This window comes from Fusarium oxysporum, chromosome XII, assembly GCF_013085055.1.
Source record: "Fusarium oxysporum Fo47 chromosome XII, complete sequence".
Classification (NCBI taxonomy): Eukaryota; Fungi; Ascomycota; class Sordariomycetes; order Hypocreales; family Nectriaceae; genus Fusarium; species Fusarium oxysporum.
Genome location: NC_072851.1, coordinates 1,781,908 through 1,803,817, shown reverse-complemented (window position 1 = coordinate 1,803,817; position 21,910 = coordinate 1,781,908). Strand labels below are relative to the sequence as shown.

General features: G+C 47.4%; 10 protein-coding genes across 10 annotated transcripts; 4 read left to right on the top strand and 6 right to left on the bottom strand.

Annotated features, from left to right (window-relative positions):
- Positions 1 to 45: 45 nt before the first annotated feature.
- Positions 46 to 4,365, top strand: FOBCDRAFT_246161 (RTA1 like protein-domain-containing protein; the record flags this gene model as incomplete). Its single annotated transcript, XM_054707882.2, has 9 exons — positions 46 to 241; positions 308 to 966; positions 1,023 to 1,161; positions 1,342 to 1,395; positions 2,053 to 2,409; positions 2,457 to 2,735; positions 3,218 to 3,288; positions 3,393 to 3,633; positions 3,689 to 4,365. 9 exons carry the CDS (start codon positions 46 to 48, stop codon positions 4,363 to 4,365), a joined length of 2,673 nt encoding a protein of 890 aa, XP_054563857.2.
- A 371-nt stretch (positions 4,366 to 4,736) lies between these two features.
- FOBCDRAFT_234632 (RTA1 like protein-domain-containing protein) lies at positions 4,737 to 6,142 on the bottom strand. Its single transcript, XM_054707881.2, has 4 exons — positions 5,788 to 6,142; positions 5,702 to 5,724; positions 5,426 to 5,651; positions 4,737 to 5,372 (listed from the first exon to the last, which is right to left on the bottom strand). Exons 1-4 carry the CDS (start codon positions 5,963 to 5,965, stop codon positions 4,939 to 4,941), a joined length of 861 nt encoding a protein of 286 aa, XP_054563856.1. The 5' UTR covers positions 5,966 to 6,142; the 3' UTR covers positions 4,737 to 4,938.
- Positions 6,143 to 7,240: 1,098 nt separating this feature from the next.
- Positions 7,241 to 10,535, bottom strand: FOBCDRAFT_149947 (uncharacterized protein; the record flags this gene model as incomplete). The annotated part of the gene is made up of 8 exons (XM_031193993.3): positions 7,241 to 7,273; positions 7,339 to 8,387; positions 8,440 to 9,043; positions 9,184 to 9,385; positions 9,603 to 9,682; positions 9,813 to 9,873; positions 10,205 to 10,394; positions 10,451 to 10,535. 8 exons carry the CDS (start codon positions 10,533 to 10,535, stop codon positions 7,241 to 7,243), a joined length of 2,304 nt encoding a protein of 767 aa, XP_031030614.3.
- A 1,519-nt stretch (positions 10,536 to 12,054) lies between these two features.
- Positions 12,055 to 12,545, top strand: FOBCDRAFT_209598 (uncharacterized protein; the record flags this gene model as incomplete). The annotated part of the gene is made up of 3 exons (XM_031193991.2): positions 12,055 to 12,133; positions 12,180 to 12,417; positions 12,467 to 12,545. The coding sequence occupies 3 exons, from the start codon at positions 12,055 to 12,057 to the stop codon at positions 12,543 to 12,545; spliced, it is 396 nt and encodes a 131-aa protein (XP_031030612.2).
- A 953-nt stretch (positions 12,546 to 13,498) lies between these two features.
- Positions 13,499 to 14,263, bottom strand: FOBCDRAFT_246158 (uncharacterized protein; the record flags this gene model as incomplete). Its single annotated transcript, XM_059610743.1, has 1 exon — positions 13,499 to 14,263. One exon carries the CDS (start codon positions 14,261 to 14,263, stop codon positions 13,499 to 13,501), a length of 765 nt encoding a protein of 254 aa, XP_059466440.1.
- Positions 14,264 to 15,395: 1,132 nt separating this feature from the next.
- FOBCDRAFT_246157 (uncharacterized protein) lies at positions 15,396 to 17,496 on the top strand (the record flags this gene model as incomplete). The annotated part of the gene is made up of 2 exons (XM_059610742.1): positions 15,396 to 17,411; positions 17,464 to 17,496. The coding sequence occupies 2 exons, from the start codon at positions 15,396 to 15,398 to the stop codon at positions 17,494 to 17,496; spliced, it is 2,049 nt and encodes a 682-aa protein (XP_059468218.1).
- A 176-nt stretch (positions 17,497 to 17,672) lies between these two features.
- On the top strand, positions 17,673 to 18,317 carry FOBCDRAFT_150398 (CHAT domain-containing protein; the record flags this gene model as incomplete). The annotated part of the gene is made up of 1 exon (XM_059608341.1): positions 17,673 to 18,317. One exon carries the CDS (start codon positions 17,673 to 17,675, stop codon positions 18,315 to 18,317), a length of 645 nt encoding a protein of 214 aa, XP_059468217.1.
- A 95-nt stretch (positions 18,318 to 18,412) lies between these two features.
- Positions 18,413 to 19,279, bottom strand: FOBCDRAFT_234628 (uncharacterized protein). The gene is made up of 3 exons (XM_059609978.1): positions 19,117 to 19,279; positions 18,860 to 19,056; positions 18,413 to 18,806 (listed from the first exon to the last, which is right to left on the bottom strand). Exons 1-3 carry the CDS (start codon positions 19,194 to 19,196, stop codon positions 18,538 to 18,540), a joined length of 546 nt encoding a protein of 181 aa, XP_059468216.1. The 5' UTR covers positions 19,197 to 19,279; the 3' UTR covers positions 18,413 to 18,537.
- A 136-nt stretch (positions 19,280 to 19,415) lies between these two features.
- FOBCDRAFT_234627 (uncharacterized protein) lies at positions 19,416 to 20,593 on the bottom strand. Its single transcript, XM_059609977.1, has one exon. The coding sequence runs from the start codon at positions 20,492 to 20,494 to the stop codon at positions 19,490 to 19,492; it is 1,005 nt and encodes a 334-aa protein (XP_059468215.1). The 5' UTR covers positions 20,495 to 20,593; the 3' UTR covers positions 19,416 to 19,489.
- Positions 20,594 to 20,800: 207 nt separating this feature from the next.
- FOBCDRAFT_209593 (ribonuclease E inhibitor RraA/Dimethylmenaquinone methyltransferase) lies at positions 20,801 to 21,675 on the bottom strand (the record flags this gene model as incomplete). The annotated part of the gene is made up of 5 exons (XM_031193984.3): positions 20,801 to 21,019; positions 21,069 to 21,125; positions 21,172 to 21,342; positions 21,389 to 21,566; positions 21,626 to 21,675. The coding sequence occupies 5 exons, from the start codon at positions 21,673 to 21,675 to the stop codon at positions 20,801 to 20,803; spliced, it is 675 nt and encodes a 224-aa protein (XP_031030605.3).
- Between the last annotated feature and the right edge of the window lie 235 nt (positions 21,676 to 21,910).

Genomic DNA, 21,910 nt, shown 5'->3' with positions numbered 1-21,910 from the left:
TACTTAGCTTAGAAACTTGTCGAGGGCAAGTCGAGGAATAACATAATGACTTCACCTAAAGACAGAGTACTACTGATTGGCAGCGGTGGTATTGGTACGATTGCTGCTCTGAACCTCGAAAGAGGAGGTTTGGCTGAAGTCACGTCTGTTTTGCGGTCCAATTTCCAAGTCGTGCGCACCAAGGGATTCACGATCAGGTCTTGCCAGCATGGCGATATTCACAATTGGCGGCCTACTGAAAGTAAGTTCAGCCTGTATTCCTGAAACCTCCAACAAGATGAAGAAGGTCCGCTGACTTTATAGATAGGCTTGGATGCTATACCGAACAGATACGATGCGCAGGGCCGGCCATTCGACTATATCGTTTGCTGCACCAAGAATATTCCAGACATTATCCCTACGTTATGCGACATCATTGCGCCTGCAGTCACTCCCGGCCATACGGCCATCGTCTTGATACAAAATGGTCTGAATATCGAAAGACCGTTTATTCATCGATTTCCGAACAATGTTATCATATCTGGTATCAGCAGAATCGACGCCCACGAAGTCGCACCTGGTGTCATCGAGCAGAAACAGAACGACCTTCTACACATCGGAGCTTTCAATAACCCGTCCTTGCATCTGAAGGTACAAGAAGCGGCGGCGAAGCGCTTCGTAGAAATCTACAGCATGGGAGGCAAAACGACATGTCTGTACCAACCAGACGTCGATTTTGACCGCTGGAGCAAGTTGGTGTACAATGCTTCCTTCAACCCGATTTGCGCGTTGGCTCGCCTGAACACTGGCGAGCTGCAGAGAACAGGCAGAGTTGTGGACACTCTTGTAATCCCCGCGATGAAAGAAGTTCTGGCTGTAGCGGAAAAGGCAGGACACGCCCTTCCGGAAAGCATTATAAATGATACAATCAGGAGCAACCCGATAAACGATAATATTACCCCGAGTATGCAAATAGATCTGGAAAAGGTAAAGTCTCCACCCAATGGAGATAATAGTTTAAGATCTAACATGCTGGGCTGCAGGGTAATTTTATCGAACATGAGAATATCATCGGGGAGGTGGTCCGAGAAGGTCACGAGAGAGGAGTAGCTACACCGGTATTATCAATTTTGTACGAACTATGCTGTGCAGTGCAGTGGAAGCTCAAGGGAAAGGGAAATGGTAAATAGATTATACAGTTAATGATCCCGCATCCTTTAATTGCCCGTTTCGATTTTCTCCAATTTGCCAAAAGTGTTTTGTTACAAGGTGTCAAAATTAACTCATCCTCGGGCTATTGTGTAGTAAGTTGGTTTATTGCCCTGAAGTGTTTTTTTAAAGACTGTTATTTTGTATTGATAGACCTGACAGTTGATGCTTGCATCGCGGGCCTTTCCTCGAGATTCGCTCCTCGCTGTACGCAAGACTTTTCACTTACCCTACTGTCGACAGTCGGCGTGGGACGAGGGACAGGCACGAGCCAATTCCTGACTCGCATAACGGAACGAAAACGAGGTTAAACGAGGTCGCCAGGTTAAGCATCCAGGAACTTTTGCACTATATCCAGAGATATCCACAATAGCCCACGCTGCGGCCAATTGAAAGCCATTGTGCGCTGTGATGGATGGCAGGGGTGTTTCCACTGGGTAGTACGGGGACATTGGACCAATTGCTTTTTATTTCAGTGGCTGCCTTTCTCTTTTTCTCGTTCTCGTTTTCTATCCCGAGTTTTTTGACTTTTCCCATGAGAATCCAGAATTTGGCATTGGCCATGTCGAGTAGCACGCCAACAACGCTGCCTACCTCCGGAACCTCGGAGCATCGAGGTTCCAAGACGAAACGAGTCCACAAGAAATCGCGGATGGGTTGTCAGACCTGCAAGCACAGACGAATCAAAGTCAGTCGCACTTCAATTCCTTCTTTAGCATACAATCAGGAGCCATTGACTAATTATTTCTTGTTTTTCGTCCTTCTAGTGTGGAGAAGAGAAGCCTATTTGCGCTCACTGTGAGAGACGAGGTGAAGAATGCCACTATACTCTCCCATTCCATACCAGGCACTACACTTCTCCAGTGTCGTCACCGCAAACACCTGCAGCAGCACCAAATCTTGGCTTATTGGACCTGGAACTCATGCATAATTTCTGCACGTCGACTTACGCCACTCTGAGTAATGACTCGGCGATAAGAGATCTCTGGCGCATTCGGATCGTCAGGCTTTGCTTAAACTGTGACTACGCCATGTTGGCAATCTTATCCGTGTCAGCACTCCACCTGAGCCATTTCTCAACGGAGAGGAGAGAATTCCTCCGCGAAAGAGCTATAACGTACCATAACCAGGCGCTTAGCATTGCCTCTGCGTTTATCGACGCGTACAATGACAAAAATGCCCAGCATCTGTTTGCCTTCTCCATTTTAACTATCTACTATTGTTAGCCCCCTGGACCCCCTTGTTGATCTCGCTAACATCTATACTAGCTTTCGCTCAGACCCCACAGCATGACGACGGGCCATACCCTCCTTGGGTAGTCCTGATAAAAGGCTGCACCAGTTTTATTGCATTGGCTCGGAGCACCCTCTTAGTTGGACCTTTCTCAGCTCTGTTGCAAAAGGCTCGAAGGCGTTTGGAACTCAGAGAGCAAACCTTCAAAACCGACTACATGCAGCAGTTGAGGTTCTTTGTGGACGAGACGATCACAGATTCAGAGCGGCGTTTAGTTTATCACGATGCGATTCACGGATTGAACCAGACTTATGGTGTGTTTTATGAAGTCGAAGGTGATAAGGATCTAGTGGATATTTTTTCTTGGATTGTATTGGCAAAAGATTTCCTTACGTTTGTGGCAGATGAAGAAGAGGAGGCTCTTGTCGTACTGTCTTACTTTTGCGTCTTGTTACACAAATTACCTTGTCAATGGTGGCTGAACAGTTGGGTTAACCATATCATGACCAGGATATACTCGTCTGTGGGCGAGGTGTATCTCACTTATTTAGTATGGCCGATGGAGGAGATTGGATGGTTGCCGAAGCATTAAGACTTGTTGTTGTTTACAGATACCTAGCTAATGCCCAGCAGACCGTGATCTGTGGATAAATAACTGCAAGGCTTTCGCTTACGGGTCCGTGCTCTCGGTTTTCGTTCCCGTCACCCACTCTCGGTTTCAAAACGAGTTGTGGATATCAGGATCTGGTATCCACAGGTCGTAGCTAATCACCATTGAACGTCATCCACTTTCCAGGTTCGCACAGAATGCGAGATGCGAAAATAGCAAAGGGATACGGTCATCGTGTCGAAGTGGAGGCTGGGCTGGTATGTTCTCCCTATCAACCAACCACTTCCTATTTTGGCGTTCCCTTCCGTGGGATGACAATTCTGTGTTCTCGATAAAAGCTATTCCTTCCTTTGCTCAAAAGCGACCCGCACATCAACCTCGAAATCGCTTCCAGTTGAAGTTGCAAGCGAAGATGGAGCTTTTCCCACGGATTGACACACTTGCCGACGGCAAGTTAGACTTTAAGCTGTACCGGTACACACCTTCTTTCCCTGCAGCCATCGTCGCTACGGTCATCTTCGCGATACTTTCCTGCCTTCACATTTGGCGCCTCAGCAAAGCCCGAGCCTGGTACTTTATTCCGTTTACAATCGGCGGCGCTTGTACGTCTCCCCGCTTCATGCTCACTGACGAGTATTCCTAACGTTTGCCTCGCAGTCGAAACCATCGGCTACGCTGCCCGAATTGTATCCCATAACAACAAGGAGTCTGTGCCTGCCTACAGCGTTCAAGCGATCCTCATCCTCGTTGCGCCCGCCCTCTTCGCCGCCTCCATCTACATGATACTCGGCCGAATCATCATCTCCCTCCGAGCCCAACATCTGTCATTGATTCCCGTTCGCTGGTTAACAAAGGTCTTTGTCTGTGGTGACATCGTATCCTTCTCGCTACAAGCAGCTGGAGGCGGTATCCAAGCGTCTGGCACTATCGAGGCATATGATAGAGGAGAGAAGATCATACTCGCTGGTTTGTTCATTCAGATCGTGGTGTTTGGTTTCTTCGTTATCACCTCGGGTTTGTTCCACAGGAAGTGTCTCAAGAACCCAACACTGGCAGCTAGAGAAAATGCCTTCCCGTGGAAACTTGACCTCAAGGTCTTGTATACTGTCAGCATTATTATCCTGGTTCGAAGCGTCTTTCGTGTCGTCGAATATCTACAGGGCAACGGCGGCTATTTAATTTCTCACGAGGTCTTTCTTTATGTCTTTGATGCAATTTTGATGGCGATTGTCATGGTTATTTTCCTCATTTGGTATGTTGACCACCTTCAATACAAGGACGGCAACGAATACGATCTTGAACCTTGTGTTGTCAATGAGACAAACTCATCTTGATTGAGTGGCAAGAAATATTCTTATAGGGTTGAGCAGGGGTCTGAAATCATGGCAAGCGGTCGGGGGTTGAGCAGGAATAAGTTATTGGCATTGTTGATAGATGGTTAAAGTTTGTGATATCTCAATGTGCTATAATACATAATCTCCTTCTGTACACAATTGATCTTCCATCGCCTGACAGCAAAGGCACCCATGAATGTAATATGTCACTATTAGGCTTGAGAGTGAACTTGGTTGCCGGATATCAATGAACAGTAAATCCAATGTCTCGAGGTTCATTCAGCATGGCGCGAACTAGCAGCCAGAGCGTCCTGACATTGGTCACGATACATGGAAGGTTCACGGAGACAATAACAGACTAATTAAGTGGCCCTTATCTTGCAAGCAAGCATTCATTGCAGTGATTTACAGGTTTAAAACTAAATCCTATGGACAAAGGGGAAATCTAATGTTGGTGGCTTTTCAGATCTAAATTATCAAGCTGCTCGAGACCTCATCTCAGTGACCTTCAATATAGCATTTGAACGTCTAGGACTGCCAGAGTCCATAATAGCTACAAAGCAGTATCACTTCCTACTTCTCCCAATACAATCGAATCCCATTTCTGACAGCCGTTCCCCCTCCGTTCAGTTTGGCATTCAGCTGACTTGGGTGCTCAAATGCGAACAACACCATCGCGAGGAACATCAAGACGCTGTCAAAGATGTAAAGGTAAGCTTCATGGGAAATAAGATAGCCCGCATTGCCTTGTGCGTATTCGATCAGGCGAAAGACCGACCGCACAAGGATCAGACCAGACGCGGTGTACAGCGTATAGAGGTACCTCTGCCATGGAATCCCTGATACAGCTGCCTTTGCGGACATGGAACCCACGAGTCTCATATGAAATACGGCCGCAGTCACGGCAAAGAGTGAGAAGAAGACGATTTGAACTATGAGGCCTATAATGACGATGCGTTCGCCATTGTGAAGAGCCTCGAGGGAACCGCCTGCCATCATGCCACCACCTACGAGCTGTTAGAACAATCACGGAGAAAGGAAGTTTGAGGAATAAACTAACCTGCGCCTTGAAGAATAAAGGAGGCGACATCACCGACGACAAAGATCTTTGTCAGCCAGACCCTCTTGATAGGTGAGTGCCGTTCGCCGTCGGTAATGATGATGATACGTCCGAGGATCATGTAAATGCTCGCCGCAAATAAAGCTGGTGAGATAAGCAACAGCAAAGTCTGGACCACATAGGGCTTCACCGTCCAGTTGGGGCTTTCGCTGGAAGAGACAGCTCTCTTGGTTCAGGTTAGAATATACTGAGAGGTCTAGGTCTGGAAATACTTACACCGATGTAACCAATCACCTGCACTGCCAGGTCGTTAGCCTCAAGAGATTGGGGGGGTTAGATGTATGTGACCCGGGACGACTTACTGTAGCCGCCGATGACAAAGCAACAGAAAAACCACGTCTTGGTTCGGACAAGTTGATATGTATGCAATGTAGTGACCGATAGAAAAAGAATGATGAAGATGACAGCCGCTGCCATTGACGGGTCATATCGGTAGAGCTTGAAAATAGCATCACCGTCTCCTGCTGCTGATTCAGACATGATTGAAAAGGTGTTAGGTATGTTGAAGATTCCCGCAAGGCTGAGAAGTACAGTATCAAATGTTGTAAAGAGGTTAAATGTTGAGCAAAGTCTTTTTGCAATAGGGTTTGGGCCATGCTACCAGAGATCTATAGATTCAGCCTTTATAAGATAGATTCTAGGGGTAGTACTGTGAACGGTCCCTTGATTCCGTGGCAGTGCACTTTTTCCTTTCTTGGAGCTTACCCCATATGTAATCTCGGGTTCGTTTACAAGCTACGACGGCAATACGAAGTGCGAGACCGGCGGGTCATGTATGTTTACCTAGCACGTTTCAGATTCTTTGTTTTGAAAAAAACCCTGAAAGCCCCTGGTAAAGATTGATCGAATGGCTATTTATGTCGACCTGCTAACTGATATCTGTCTTTATTACCTGTCATTCCAGCATGCACATTGTATATAGCGGCAGCTTTGCCTAGTCCGGCGCTTAAAGAATGAGAACGGCCTGAGAGCGGATATACTAAAAGGAGACCTAGCGGTTGAGGGTACCAACAGCCAATCATTCCAAACATTGGCGTATAAGGCTGGAAAACACATCCGATTGGGGCATGTAAAGCTCGCCTGTTCGATGGCTCATCTAAGAGGAACGGTCTTGGTTAATTTTGTTAGATACAACCTTCGAAAGCTGCCCTTCGCATGATTTTCAGTTTCTGTCGAGGTTCAGAAGGGAATGATAAATATAGCAATTCCATACTTGCATATTGACTCACCAATAAGACTCACCGATGCTTGTGGAAATATTAGACAGATTTTCATAACTATCGCTCTTACTATTAATATTTTGGCTTCTCGTATTCGCCTAAACCAGAACCAGAACGTCTGTTATGTGAATTTTACCTTTACAAATCCACCACTTTATCCTCTCAATAACACCGCTTTATAGTCAATCGTTCTAATAATACAAGCAGTTATATTACAGCGAACTAACCACGTCACGTCGTTTCTGACTTGGACACGAGCTCGACTATCCGTTGTTATTTCGTGAAGTCTCCGTTGGCTGTTCCAAGTAGCGACCTCTGAACGTTATTCACATTGGATGCTTCCATGTCGCATTCACATCAACACCATAAAGAAAGCAGTGATATGAAGTAGCATCCGGCTGATGGGCTTCGTCGCACTTCCTTTCGTGATGTTAAATTACCTCCGCCTCTCTTTTTTAATTTCATGGATTGCTGGACAAGCGACGAAGCAGCTAAGGTTGAGACCAACTCTTACATGCTAGCGTTATTAATAGTCTCATGTTTCAAGTTGCGCATCGGGGAAAAGTGTCTGTGCCGTGTATATAGCAAAATTCTATCAATGTGTTTTGCCTACTGCAGCCGCGCCTTTGATACCTTCGCCGTCTTCTCCAACTCTGTTACATCCTGAAACTCTCCTTGAATTACACCAGAACTCATGTCATGCCGACAATGTAACAGCACAAGGGCCGAAGACTTCCAAAGCGGCACCTCATGCTTCCTCGCAGTGCACACTATCGTACAGACCGCAAATACCAACGCGGCCAGCTCTAACACTGCAGGGCCAATCAACCAGTACCATCGGATAAACACGAATATCTCGCTTTCTCTTCGAACTCCCCGAGCCAGTTTCTCATTTGGCCCTGAACGGAGATAGTCGGTCATGCCCAGTGCCATGTTACCGAAAGCACGCGTGAGATTCGTGTCCCCATTTAGGGCGGCACTAAGTCCAGGATTATTGTTCTTTGCACTTCCGCTTACAAATTCCGATTGAAATGTTGTGGACTCGAAAAAGGCTTGGAGGGCCTTGATGTCGACGATGGATATCTTGAACGGAGGTAGGTTGGAGGTTTTGTTGCTCACAAGATGGGTTTGGGTCATGGGATCCCCCCAGGACCAGTTGGCTTGCCGAATATCCATTTCAACAACCTTTCCGAAAGAAAAGGTGCTACCGTTTGCTTCGGCCCTCGGGTACTCATAGGCAGTAAACCCCACGGTACATTCCGTGATATTGATATCAGTGGCGTTGAAGCTAGTATCATAGCCTGATCTCCAAACTGCGATTCTCACAATGTCGTCCAGCGATCTGGTGATATTATTGGGATTGTCTAGGTGATTACGTGTCGCGTTGATTCGAAAGGTGGTTTGGGAGTCTGTCAATACATGCTGGGTTGTAAGGGTGATGTTTCCCGGGGTTGTGAAATTGCAATTGCGATCGAACCGCATTCCTGGTCTTCCTTCTGGTTTGATACAATGTTTTGTTTCCAACGCCGACATGGTGACATTTTTGCACGTACTCTTAAAGCCCAAGGATACATAAGAGTCTCTCCAGAGACAGGCGCCGGCACAGTTAAACACTGGAATGGAACTTATGTCATAAAGGCCTTGAAGAATAGCGGATTGCATCTGTGTATCCGGCGGTATCTCTAGGAAGAATTATCAGTTTATTGTTCACATCGTCGCACCTTGGCGGCCTACCAGACTGGGCACCCGTTGTCATGTTTCTATCATATGCGTGTGCATATCCAAAGGTTGAGTCGTTACTTGGAACATCAACCATCCTGCGTTCTAGGTTAACCACAGCCTGAGAAAGTGGAGAGAAGCCAAGACGGAGGATCGTTATAGTAGCTCCCAATGTTGCAAGATTCCATGGAACTCTGAAGATGAGAAGGATAGCTCCAAGTGGACCTCGACTGGCCTCGTCGAATCTCTCAACGTTATACACGCTCCGCGAAGATCGTTTGAAGTGAAGCCATTTAAGCTGCCCGATAAAGGCGCTCACGTTGTGCATCATAGTCGCCGTGCAAGCTGTCGACAGAATGGCGATGGTTGTGTTTATAGAGATTGAAAGGGGCCACTCGGAATAAGGCTTGTTGCGCATGCTGCAGAATATCGCAATCATCCCAGCGAACAGAGCAAGAGTCGTGAAAGACGACAAAAGTTCCATACCCCACCCATGGGTAGAAAAGGTTCCATGATGGACGTATCTGCTTTTACGAGTTGATTCTCTGGCAGAATTTAATTCGATTTCATCTGTGTCTACGTCGCGAGCTGATGTTGCCTCATACCGATGGGATTTGGGCTGCATCTTGTTGTCACAAGTTGGGATGGAAAGACAGTTAAAGGTTGAAAGACTCTCTAGACCAAGGGCCATTAAAAAGGAAAACCCGACTCCAAGAACACCACGCGAGCGTGAAGCCCTTTTTCAGCCTATCTACTGACATAACCAATTAGAACTAGTCTTGTGTTGCACATGAAACTGCGCCTTTGCACGAAGCGCTTATCACTGCAAATTGAACCAATCTTGGGAAGTGGGTGAAGTGGGGGCTTCAGCGGTGACTCCATGTGCAGCTTGGCAATAAGGCTGAGCGAAAATAAAAAGACAATTGAGGCAATATGAAGCGACCGAGAATTCACAAGTGGTCTGCAGTGGCAACAGTGCTTTTAGATAAGTAATAAGGCAGTAAGGCTTGGCCGTAATCACGGTACTTCTCATCAGTCAAGTCACCTCCTCCGTGTTGAATATTCTCCGTGGAGGTGTAAGCACTAATCCCAATGAGGGTTATCTCAAGTCATCAGCTTAGTTAGTGTGCAGAAGTGTCTAAGAATAGTAGCGGCCTGGCTCGATGCGTTCCACTTACCCGATGTTGTCGAACAGTAATTCACGGCATTCACAGCAAACAGCTGGGGTATTGATGATTTGGACAGAATACCACACATGCTGTAATGCAACATCAAGTATGATGGTTCATATGGCCAGTTTCATAAGTTGCGAGCTGTTGCAAAAACGAAACAACTTCTGTGGGACTGCTTGTCTAGCAGTTAATACTGTATTCTCCAATTACACATACGAAGACAATGCAGGGCTTCATACCCCCGAGTTCTGCCGAGAGTGGAATAACAACTTCACTCCTTGAAAGAGTTAAAATTTCTAGTTATCATCTGATTTCCTTGTTCTAATATCAATTATAACCTCGACATTTAACCCATGTACCTAATACCCCTTAATAGCAAACAGCACCATATAAGTAGAAGCAGAAACATCAACACTTCCAAATTTTGTCTAGAGGTTTTGGATAACATCGCAGCCAGTTCCACGATTAAAAGTCTTGGATGCAAGGTTATGTTGGTTCTTGTATTGGCTATGAATCATAGAGTTAGACATCAATAAAAGCAACATAGACATAATGGTACTTACGCATAGCCAGCAGGACCTTGTACTTCACTAACGTCAAGCACGTACATCCCATCTGTCCAGAAGCATTGCACATTCTCAAGCTGAACAGCATTGACCTTGAACTGGTTGCAGTACAAGCCAAGATGGTCGTCATTCCGGGGGCTCGTAATGAGCTGCACTCGGTATCGCCTAAGGGCATTTTCATACCAGTTGGATTTCCACTGGAGGGTCAACTTGCAGTTCGCACGCTTATCTACTATGGGTGATATTAGTACTCAACAGCCTTTGAATTAAACGTAGCATAAGACTTACCTTCAGTCGTGTCAACAGGCTCAGGGATGGCTGTGGCAAGACCAGGAAGTGCCAGAATGGCTTGTGCGAGGATTGAGAACTTCATCTTGATCGAGAGGGATAACACAGTTGAATGAACAAGGAATATGCTTGCGAGTTGGGTATACAGCAGGAGGACCGGAAAGCATTTGTCGAGGCAACACTTTCACTTTATAGTAGCCCAAGATCAGTCACACTACATCTCCAGGTGTAGCTCCCAGCGAAGTGTAACGTAATATACCACTCCGTCGGATATTAGAAATTAAACGTCTAGGCGGTCTTGGGCGGCTTGGTTGAATCCACAACTAGGCATGTCTTGATCCTTGAATTGCCTCAAGATTCCATTTTGGGATTCTCAATGTAAGGTTTAGAATCCCATTCCCGTATTGATTTGTAAAATAGTACAGTCCCTGAAGGTTATTGTACAAGTTATCCACTTCAAGGGGCTCATTACGCCGAGTGATTATATAAATTGTGGTTCTGCCCTTCTATCGAAATGATCTGCTGTCAGACAAGAGCCACATAATACGGTGTGACTTAGACTTACCTAGATGCCTAAAAAGTGGTGATAGGTTATGTTACATCGTCGACTGTATTTGTCTGAATAGACGCGCTCGACCCGCTGAGTCTCGCTATTGCAGTTACATTCGGAAGTTTTGCTAGTGGCCTGGGGATATTGAAGGCACAGCCCTTGTTTCTGCCGTGGAAATAGAGAAGGTAGTGTTTCGTGGCAATTTTAGTGGGTTGTATTTACAGAAGTGTATATGTCTGCTATTATTATTGGGTGACAGCCCGATATGGCTAAGGAAACTTGTTGAGCAGCTCTTTGGAGAAGTTTAGGGACCCCATATTCCCCGCACCCCCTCGCGAACAGCGGCTTCCACAGTTTGTCGGGGAAATACTCCAGCGTAGTTTACTCCGTACGGAGTAGGTGTCGATCGACTTCCAACAATGTCAACCCCGAACATGCATTCATCTGGTCATTGAGTGGTCACCGCTAAATAATGGGCATTTGATAAGTAAGATTGCTCCAGCTGCCTCCTTGTCACCCACGTTCTGGTGACATGACACTCTTCGGCATCTAGTTGGACCGTCGGACTACCAGCGGGGGGTTAGAATCAAAAGTGCCAGTCGAAGCGATCAGCTGTTCTTTTCGGTGTCTGTGTGCGGTATTACAGCCAACCATCGAAGGAATGCAACGTCCTACTCCGTAGCAGGCCCGCAAATGGAACATGGGTATGCAACTGTACTCCGCAGTTTACTCAAGGGTCCTAGCTTGCACATGAGAATCAGTTCCCTAAATCGGAAAATACAACTCTGACATCGATAAATCGCCGACTTGGCAGTAATATTATGAACTAATGGGATTTAGGATGAAGCTAGGAAATAAATGCTCAGCCGCAGAGACAGGGGCTTGGAGATAGTTTACCAATTTTGGAGTTCTCTGGACAGAATGGACGAAGCGTATTATTGTAAAGAAATAGTTATCTATGATTATAAATGAGAGGTTTACCGCACTAAATGCTTCTATCTTAACTCAGTTCTTATTCTTCAATCATCTAGCACCTTAACTAATCTCCTCCAAAATGAAATTCACTCTGTTCACCCAGGCTGCCATGGCCATCCCCTTCATCACTGGAGCTCTGGCTACTCCTACTCCTGATGGTAAGTCGCTGCCTCTCGGAGACACTTCATATCTAACGCATCTTAGCCTCTGAGGTCAAACGGGCAGATTGCTCCATGACAGTCCGATACAGAAAGGATTGGGTCGAGAGTGGTCTAGACAGATATCGAATGCAGCTTATCACAAACCCTCGCAATGACCGACATCTCGATGTTTACTGCGATGCATTCAAAGCACCAGTTGGCTTTACCATCAACCCTCAGTGTTTCTGGGGAGATGCATACTATGTTGATGTCAGCGCTGCTCGAGGTCCTGCAGGACGAAGGTAAGTGCCTGGCCCTAATAAGTTTCGTCTTCTAACTTGGTATCTTTAGGGCAGTTCAGGACGCTCATAACAAAGCCTGTAATGATTTCGAAGTGTACACCGGTTGCCGAACAATCAGAGAGTTCTAATAGTACTTATTAGGAGGGTAGCTTATTGTTTGAACTTTAGAGGGCACAATAGGCTCTGAGCCCCGAAAAGTGATTAAGAACACATATAAAGAAGGGAAGGAGGAGTACCAGAAAGGAGAGCACCCTGAAGTAGCTAGTACATCTTGTGTATATAAATTTCTTAATAATATAGTAGTGATTGCCTCTCATACTTGATTAGTTTTGTAAATAGGTAAGGTTGAGTGATCTAATCCATACTGGAATGAAAAAGATAGCAATTAGACTCTTTGCCATTGGGGCTAATATTCCTTTTGTAAGCCGTGAGCTCACGCCACTACACGAAGGAGTATGGAGATCGATAGGTAATAATCAGTATAGAAATGCTAGTCTCGCGGATACACTTCACTAAAGATACAGTCTTATTCTTGCAGTCTGTGACTGAACCTTTCTCAACTGCTGCTTCAATGCCCATTACCTTCTCCCTCTGGCCCCTCTCGGTGGTGTCAAATTCCGCCCGTGGCTTGTCCCATAATGCCCGGTTCTCAACGGACTTGGATCCCTTCCTCTTGGCCCACTAGGTTGTCGGGCATGGCCTGTTGGAAGCATTGACGAGCCTACAGTCGAATTGGTACTTCCAAACGAAAGTAACGTCCCTGATTGACGTGGGGTACCATAACCCTGAGGTCTTGAACGGACCGGGCTCACACCCCTTCTGGTGGTTGATGTTGGTTGATAACTGGCTAGATACGTGGACGAGCTTGACATGTTGTTAGCTCCTATAGGCGGCGTCGACATCCGCCGCGGGACATTGTTTTGATATGCGTTTGCACTTGTGTTTGGACTGCTTGCTCGCCGAGAATAAGGTTGTTGTGGATAGCTTAGAGAGGTCCCAGACATTGTTATACCTGAACCCGAACCTATGGGAGCTCTCTGTTGGTTATGTTGGTTGAATCCGAGTTGCTGCATCTGTGCCGTCATTGCCCCGATACTCGGTGTTGCTCTTGCAGTTGGATATCGATTCTCTGATCCGCCTGATTGACTGTGTGCTGGATCGGATCGACTCGAAGAATCACGCGGAGGAAATTGATATCCCGGCGCAAGTTGTTGGCTCGGTGGAGGCAGCGGGCTGGATGGCCTAAATTGTTGATATTGTATTGGGGCAGCCATATGTCGAGGCAGGCTAACTGCGGGACTTGGTAGTATTGGCCCTTCCGTTCGCGGTAGGCGACCACTTCCCGCGACGGCATTAGAGGTATTTGAAGTGGATCTTCTGTTACTAGAGGATGATGGCCTTCCCCTTTCCTGACTCGGGTTTGCAGGTGGTTCATACACTCCACCTCCTGATGCAGACCCATGATGCGATCTTTGTCTTTGGGCAGGTTCTGCGTTTCCACGGGCAGCGACACTCGCAACGGCGTCACGAAACTGCCTTCGGCTTCCCCAATACGGAGAAACCCGATCGTCGGCGTATTCATCCTCACTTGACTCGCTGGACCCGGTACTGGTAGAGTCGTCTTGTCCAGAGGTCTCCGGTACGCTGGGAGCTGCGTCGTTAGTTGTATAACCTCCGTAATATGGCTGTTGTTGAGCAGGCGGGGTTTGCAAAGAAGGTGCTCGAGGGACCACGGTCTGCTGGAATCCTTCCGGGGACTGATAGGCTGAGAATGTTCGAGTGCCCATAGCCTGGCTAAAGCCTTGTTCCCTCGACGTTCCAGGCTGGTAAGTCGTAGGCTGACCATAGTTTGATGAAGTACCTTGGGGTAGATCCTCTGATCTAGACGCTCGCTGGTGCTGTTGTCTAGATAACCTCGCCTCTAGTGTTGTTGATGGACGTATATCTGGACTATGTGTCGTCCTACTTGCTTCTCTAGATCTCCGCGGCGCCGACGTCGAGGCAGTGTTTGAGGAACTAGACGTTCTTCGGTGGGACTGTCTGCTAGATGATGAAGGCTGTCCTTGGAAAGAAGACCTGGTGTCTCGTGTTGATGTACTGGCGCGAGTATTGGCGATCCTCATTTGTTCGAGCTCACCTCTCAAGTCCTCTGAGCTACGTTGTATGGTCCTGAGTCTGTCTTGAGCTGCTCTGATATCGCGCTCCGATTGAGCTTCACGTCCTTGTCTGGTGGCCTCATCTCTCTGGGTCTCAAGGTCGGTTGTCAGGTCACCGATCTCTGACAGACGTCCTCTACTAAAATAAAAGCAGGGATTACTCAGTATACGAAACATGTTGTATAGTGCTGGGGACTGTACTTGTAATGAGACATTGTCAAAGCGGCGCAACCAATATGTGATTGGAAACCAAAATGTATTAAAGTTTATGCTTTATCGGAGAAGCAGGGCCTGTGACTGAATAATGATGCATGTTGTAGGCTATTCATGCCTCTTTGACAGCAACAAGAGCTTTTGGTGGGCGGGAATCCGCAAGGCAGAGCCTCATCTTGAACAACTCATCTGCTGACCCCCCTCCCTGTCTAAAGTGCGACACTCAATCGCTATCATTAAGCCGGTTCGCTGTTTTATGGCTCGGCTGAAACTATCCTGCAGTCATGCAGCCACGCGCAAGTGTTCCAACCAGTCAGGAAATGCCACCTTTCTGTAGTGAGGGGTTTATGCAAACGCCTTTATCAGTTGGGAGCCTGCTTTCAATCGTCATCGCCGATGATAGCGGAGGGTCGCATGGGAGACTATGTTTGGACAAGCTACCTACGTGACTAGTTCTGGCCTAGCAATACTGACGGATAGTACATCACCAGAAGCTCTATCATAGTCCCTTCCGAAAACTTTGAAATGATGGCAGACGATTTAGCCGAGGGTCTGACTTTGGAGGAATTGGAAGTGGCTATTGCAAGTCTGAGAAATAGCTTGGAGAGCATGTCGCGCGACGACGCCGATTTCTATTCAACGACGACTTTGCTTGCACATGCACTTCGAAAGCTTTATCTGTTATCGCGACCGCATGAAGGTTTGAGTGCTCTCGAGGAGTCCATCACTATTCTGCAACAAGCTATCGATAGCTCTTCCGTGGGCGATGGCAGGAGAGCTGAGTGGCTCATTAGCCTCGCGCTCGGCTTAAGCCTTCGTTGCGATGCGACAGAATCCGAAAGCGATGCTATAGAAGCTTCTCGAGTAGCATACGGGGCCGTGGACGCAGTAGAAAGTGATGATCCGTCATACGCTACAATCCTGCAATCAGCATGTCATTTCATCGGCAAAAAGGCAATCAGGCTCCACGATGAAGATGATTTGGACAAGATGTTCGAGATGCACAAATCCATACTGGCGGTTACACCCGTCGATCATCCCAAACTCAAATCACGATTGCAGAGCTACGATGATACTATGTTTAAGCTGTACTTGTCATTCGGACAGAAAGATGCTCTTGAGGAAGCGATCCGAGCCTCGGAGTACATCATCAACATCCCAGATCAAAGCTCAGAAGAACATGCGAGAAATGTATGGATTCTCGCCCAGCGTCTCGTTCAACGATACTTGAGGACCGGAACATCTGCCGATCTTGATGATAGCATAAGAGCGTGCCAACAAGCTGTCGATGACACTCCAATCAGCTCCAAGAATCGACAGCGAAGGCTACAGTCCCTTTGCGATCGACTGGGAGAGAAGTATTCTCAGACCCTGGAAGAAGCTGATTTCCAGGCCGCCAAGGTGGTAGTAGATCAGATTCTCAATCATTTACCGATGAAACCAAGGTGCCGAGCCCGATCACTTGGAAACATCGGCATCATTCTAAGCCTTAGATACAGGCAAACAGGACACGACGATCACTTTCAACAAGCGATCCATGTTGCTAGCGAAGCCGTTGATTTGACTGCTGACGGCGAGATTGGGCGTGCTGTCCGACTGAATAACCTTGGTGGAGTATATGCCGAGGCATATCACAAGACTGGAAACAAAGAGCGACTCGAAGAGGCAATCCGGATCGGGAGAGACGCCCTCACTGCCACGCATGATGGTCATCCAGACAAAGCCTTGCGGCATTTCAATCTTGCAGACAGACTTCAATTACGATATCTTGAATCGGAGTTAACTGATGACCTCGAAGAAGCGATTTCCTTATATCGACTCGTCCTAAATCAGTTTAGTGCTCCCATGTTTCTTCGTGTTCAGGCTGGTTACTCCATGATGCAGAGTTGCGTTTGGAACCGTGACTGGAACGAAGCATACAAGGCTGGTTCCCAAACCATCGATCATCTGTCACTCTTCAGACCTCTTTCACTACAAAACACTGATATGCAGCGTGAAGCGAGCAAACTTTTAGGTTTGGGTACTGAGACAGCATCACTTGCATTGGAAGTGGGAAAGAGTGCAGCCACTGCCCTTGAGTTTCTTGAGATGGCTCGAGGAGTCATGGCGTCTTCCATAAACGTGCTTCGGGCTGATATCAAGGATCTGGAGAGGGATTTCCCGGAACTGGCCGGCAGATATAAACATCTTCGAGACCAGCTAGACACAGGTTCTGTTCCTAAATCCGACTTTGCACTAGGCGACGAGGTTTGGGAAAACGAGATGAGCCAGAGATATGACACCGGAGAGCAGATTTCAGCATTATTGGAGGAGATACGTTCAAAACCGGGCTTTGAGAACTTCTCACGGCCCGAAGATGAGGAACGGATGCGAAGTGCAGCCGCTCTGGGTCCTTTGATTGTGGTCAACGTCGGCCCTCTTGCTTGCGACGCTATAATCATCCAGCAGGATGGGTTCAGTGCCATTCCCCTCCCGCGCTTAGATAAGAACGATATCGACTCCAAATATCAGTCATTAGGTCGAGGTAGTCTCAAGGTTCTCGAATGGCTTTGGGATGTCGTTGCTGAGCCCATACTGACTGCGCTGGGTTTCACTGAACCACCCCATTCAGGCGAGATGAAGAGGGTATGGTGGGTTTTGACTGGTTCTCTCAGTACCTTTCCTATTCATGCTGCAGGGCGGTACAGTCAACGAAACAGCGAGGCGGTAATGGACAGAGTTATGTCATCATATGCCACCTCAGTATCAGCTATCGTACAAAGTCGAAGGACGGCGCCTGTTTCCCACAACGAGGCGCTATTGGTGTCTGCTGGTGAAACGCCTGGTCACCGAAGGCTAGCCTTTGCGGATAAAGAAATTAGCGTCTTACGAGATATCTGTCGAGAGATGAAGCTACATCCTATGGAGCCTGAACCCATCAAAGACGATGTGCTGTCACATCTACGAAGGTGCAAGGTCTTCCACTTTGCAGGGCACGGATGCACTGATACAGCTGATCCTTCCAAAAGCCAGCTTTATCTGAAGGACTGGGAAACAAATCCCCTTACAGTCGCAATCCTCCTCGAACTCAACCTACATCAAGAGGGTCCGTTTCTTGCCTATTTATCTGCCTGCGGTACAGGTCAGATCAAAAGCCAACGGTTGTTCGATGAGGGCATCCACCTTATCAGCGCATGTCAACTAGCAGGTTTCCGACATGTCATAGGGACATTATGGGAGGTGAATGATCAATCTTGTGTTGACATGGCTGCTATCATATACGAGGAAATGCTCAGGGGAGACATGTCGGATGAGTCGGTGTGTCGTGGTGTTCATGTTGCTACGAAAGCGAAAAGAGACCAATGGCTTGACGATACCAATGCAGCCAATAAGACCTGTGATTCGGTGCGGGATCGCGAAAACGAGGTACACGGTAAGGAGGATGATGGAGGAAGGGATATCATCTCTCTCGAGGAAGACGATGATCAAGGTCTTCCAGGTGTGGGGAATGGTCCATTACATTGGGTTCCATATGTGCATTTTGGTGCATGATTCTCAGCTTTCAGCCTCGGATGTCTCGGAAGCTCCAACAACCCGCGGTGTCATCTTTCTCAAAAGACCAACTGTATTATTCGACTTTTATTAGTCTCACTTAAGCCTGTAAATCTGGATTGTACTCATTTGGTCGTATATCCGACACTTTCAACAATATCTGAAATCCCAACATGCTAGTATGCTCGACACAAATATTACCTAAATCATACATCTTTTCTCATGAGCTGAAGAGCTGTTCAAGCTTTGACTTGCCCTCCAACTTCTTGATCTCCTGCTTCATTGCATCAATGCGATAGTTCTTCCACGCCTTCTCTATCCGCTCTTTTGCTTCAGGATTCTTCGTAATAGTGCGTGACGCTGACGCGGTACCTGAAAGAAGACCTGTTTCACCACCTAAGAACAGACCTCCAATAGAGAAGAAGAAATACGTGGCGGCATCACCCCATTTTGAAGGCGCAAGCTGGGCGGTGAGATCTGGGATGGGTTCTATGAAAACAGTCAGCATAAGAGCAAAATGCGTGTTGCAAGACATGACGTACGGGTCCTGCCATCTGCAAATTTGACCTCGACGGGCTTCTCCATCGCTCTGAAGGCGTTAAAGTAGGCCAATCGCATCTTTCGTAGTCTGAAAGCGCACAAGACGCCGAAACCAAGGCCCAGCAGCGAGCCTACCTTGGTATGGGTTGAGACTTTGCTCCCCGCAGTTCTCAGGATTTCGCGGTCATTATCGTTCAAACTTGACGACGTTAGTATCTCCAACCTTCAATTCAGCGTGAGAACAAGCGGTTGGACGTACTCGTGCTGGAAGTGCTCTTCCGCGAGCTTCCGGAGCTCGTCACTCCTCCCAGATCGGAAAGCGGCAAGTGATTCGGACATCTTTACAATTGTGGTTTAACTTGATGAACTGGGAGAATACTTATGAAGCTGAATGAGAGATTGAAAGATAAACGAGCAGCGAGTTTCAAATAAATACGGAGACGCCTTTGGAAGACGTTGGAGCTCAGCTCGTAACGCTGACGTCACCACCTTCAATTCTCGTTCCTTGTCCCGATTTCGCTAGCGGAAGAAACATGAAGAATTCCACAAAACGTCATTGTCGTGTCCAAACGTATCTTCATGATTCGGCTTTTATGCGGCATTGAGTAATGGCCTAAATTCAGTAAAGACTACTATTTATGCTGACTCTGAATCAAAGCCTCCCACTCCGTCAACAGTCCCATGATCTCAACACTCTGATCAACATTCGGCGAAGGCCGTTCAGCTGTTTTAACACCGCGGGATAAATAATCTTCCACCTTCTTCACCTGATATCCAAACGCGTCCATGTCTGCGGGTACGATAACTTGTTCCGTTGATCCGCCGTAGGTTTTGATCTCGATGATGTTGTCGCCTGCGATAGGTAGCCAAGGGTTCGTGACGAACCTGATCCTGCCCTTGTCTCCAAGAATCGCGAATGATGAGTCGTTGCCGTAGCTGTCTGTTGACTGGAGACTTGCAAGAACGCCATTGTCGAAACGGACTGTCAGTGATGCGTCGCGGACATGTACGCTGCCCTCGGTTGAGATATTGCCGAAGCCGTGCAATTGACGCTTTGCGAAGGCGTCGCTTCCGAAAGCTGTCTCAATGACGAAGTGCAGAAGTGAGACTGGGTAACAGCCCAGATTGTAGATAGTTCCCATGCTCAGAGGATTCGCCTTCTTCCAGATATTCGCAGAGTAGTACCCCGATGCACCTCTCACCGTCCCAATCTTGCCCTCAAGAAGCAGTTCCTGAATCTTCTTCATCAACGGATGCGTGAGGTACATAAGCCCCTCCAAAAAGAACACACCCGCATCTTTCACAGCCTTCTCAATCGCATTGGCATCCTCCATCGTCGTCGCCAACGACTTCTCAGACAGAATCGCCTTGCCTCGCTTAGCAGCTGCCAACACTGCGGGGGTGTGCATATGATTCGGCAGGCCGACGTACACGACATCTATCTCAGCTTTGTCGAGCAGCTCATCGATAGAAGCGTATCGCTCTGCAATGCCATGTTTGTCGGCGAATGCTTTCAGGCGGGCTTCGTCGCGCCCGAAGACTGCGGCGATGGTGGAGTTTTGGCTGGCGAGGATGGAGCGGGCGACCACGTCGGAGATGAAGCTCGTTCCGAGCATTCCCCAGCGCAACACGGTCATATTGGATAAGGGATCAGACTGGATAAATTAATTTGAAGGAATAAAAAGTTCTAAATTGCTTCAAGGGCGTCTTTTTATAGCCAAGGCGGTCTCGTCAGCATTTCGGGGTTGTTCTTGTGAAACCGCTAACGTTAAGTTCCTTATCTTGCTTATCTAAATCCGGCCATCTCCGAGTATTACCGCTTACAAGCTGCCATTTCCGCCCTACCCTGAGGCTATTCACTTCTGAATTACAAACCAGTAATACGATATCCCCTTTATACCTATAGCTAAATGGATATAACCTGCGGTCTCTCCTTTATGTCCTCAACGATACTCTTTCTTTGCAGCTGTGAACGTCTTGCCCTGAGCGATATCCCCCGCCATGTTGTCATCAGCCTCAACCTGCCCTGGCAAGATCTCCACAATCTTGGATAGCACTTCCTTGGGTACGCAAACAACCCCATTTAGATCCCCAAATATGATATCGCCCGGATTGATAGTCACATCAAGAGCAGGATCCTGTAACTTCACAGGCACATTAACCTATAATGCTTTAGTCATGAGCGTCCTACCTTTGGTGAATATCACGTACCTCACTGGGGCGAGCAACCTCATAGAAGCTCGGCGTACCGACATTGCGAGCGAAGACCTATAATCTGTTAGTTGGAACCTTAACCACGTTATGAACGACCTACTGGATAGTCTAATTTGCGATGATCCTGCAAATCTCGAAAAGTACCGTCGACAACCGTGCCGACGGCTCCAGAGTACTTGGCACGGGTGCTCATCAGACCACCATATACAGCGTTGAAGATACCATGGGGCGCTGAGATAAAGACAACGTGATCTTTTGGGATAGTATCAATCTACAGGCCGTTAAAAATGGCTCATATCAAGGAAGTGGGATCGTACATAATGCTCCTTGAGCTTTGGTGCGTTGGTCTGAGTGTTGCGGACAAACTTGACAGTGTATGCAGGTCCAATGAGCTGTCTATCACCCTCTTGTCGTAGAGGTGACCACATGCTCAAGTTGGGAAGAAAACCGCCATGAGGAACGCCCACTTTGAGCAATGCGTCTGATACATCGCATCTGTGCCGGAGTTCATATTACTATCGTTTATCACAGTGAATTTCAGCTTTGGCACTTACGTGGAATAGGAGCGAAGCTTTTCGGCCAGCGAAAGGTCTGAAGATGCCATTGTGGATAAGGCGGCGGTTGTAGAGATGTAACGTTGGAAAGGAGCGCGATTGGCAACAAGGACCTTATGAAACGATCTTGTAAAACTCATTGATGCGAAATTCAAGGATTTATATATAATATTCTCTAGAACGGAATTTTCAGATGGGTTTGCTGGGCTGATATGGACGCACCAGTCTCTCGGCAGGTTTCCGGGAAATTGTCCGGGACAACCTCCGGGAAAGTGCCCCGGAAGA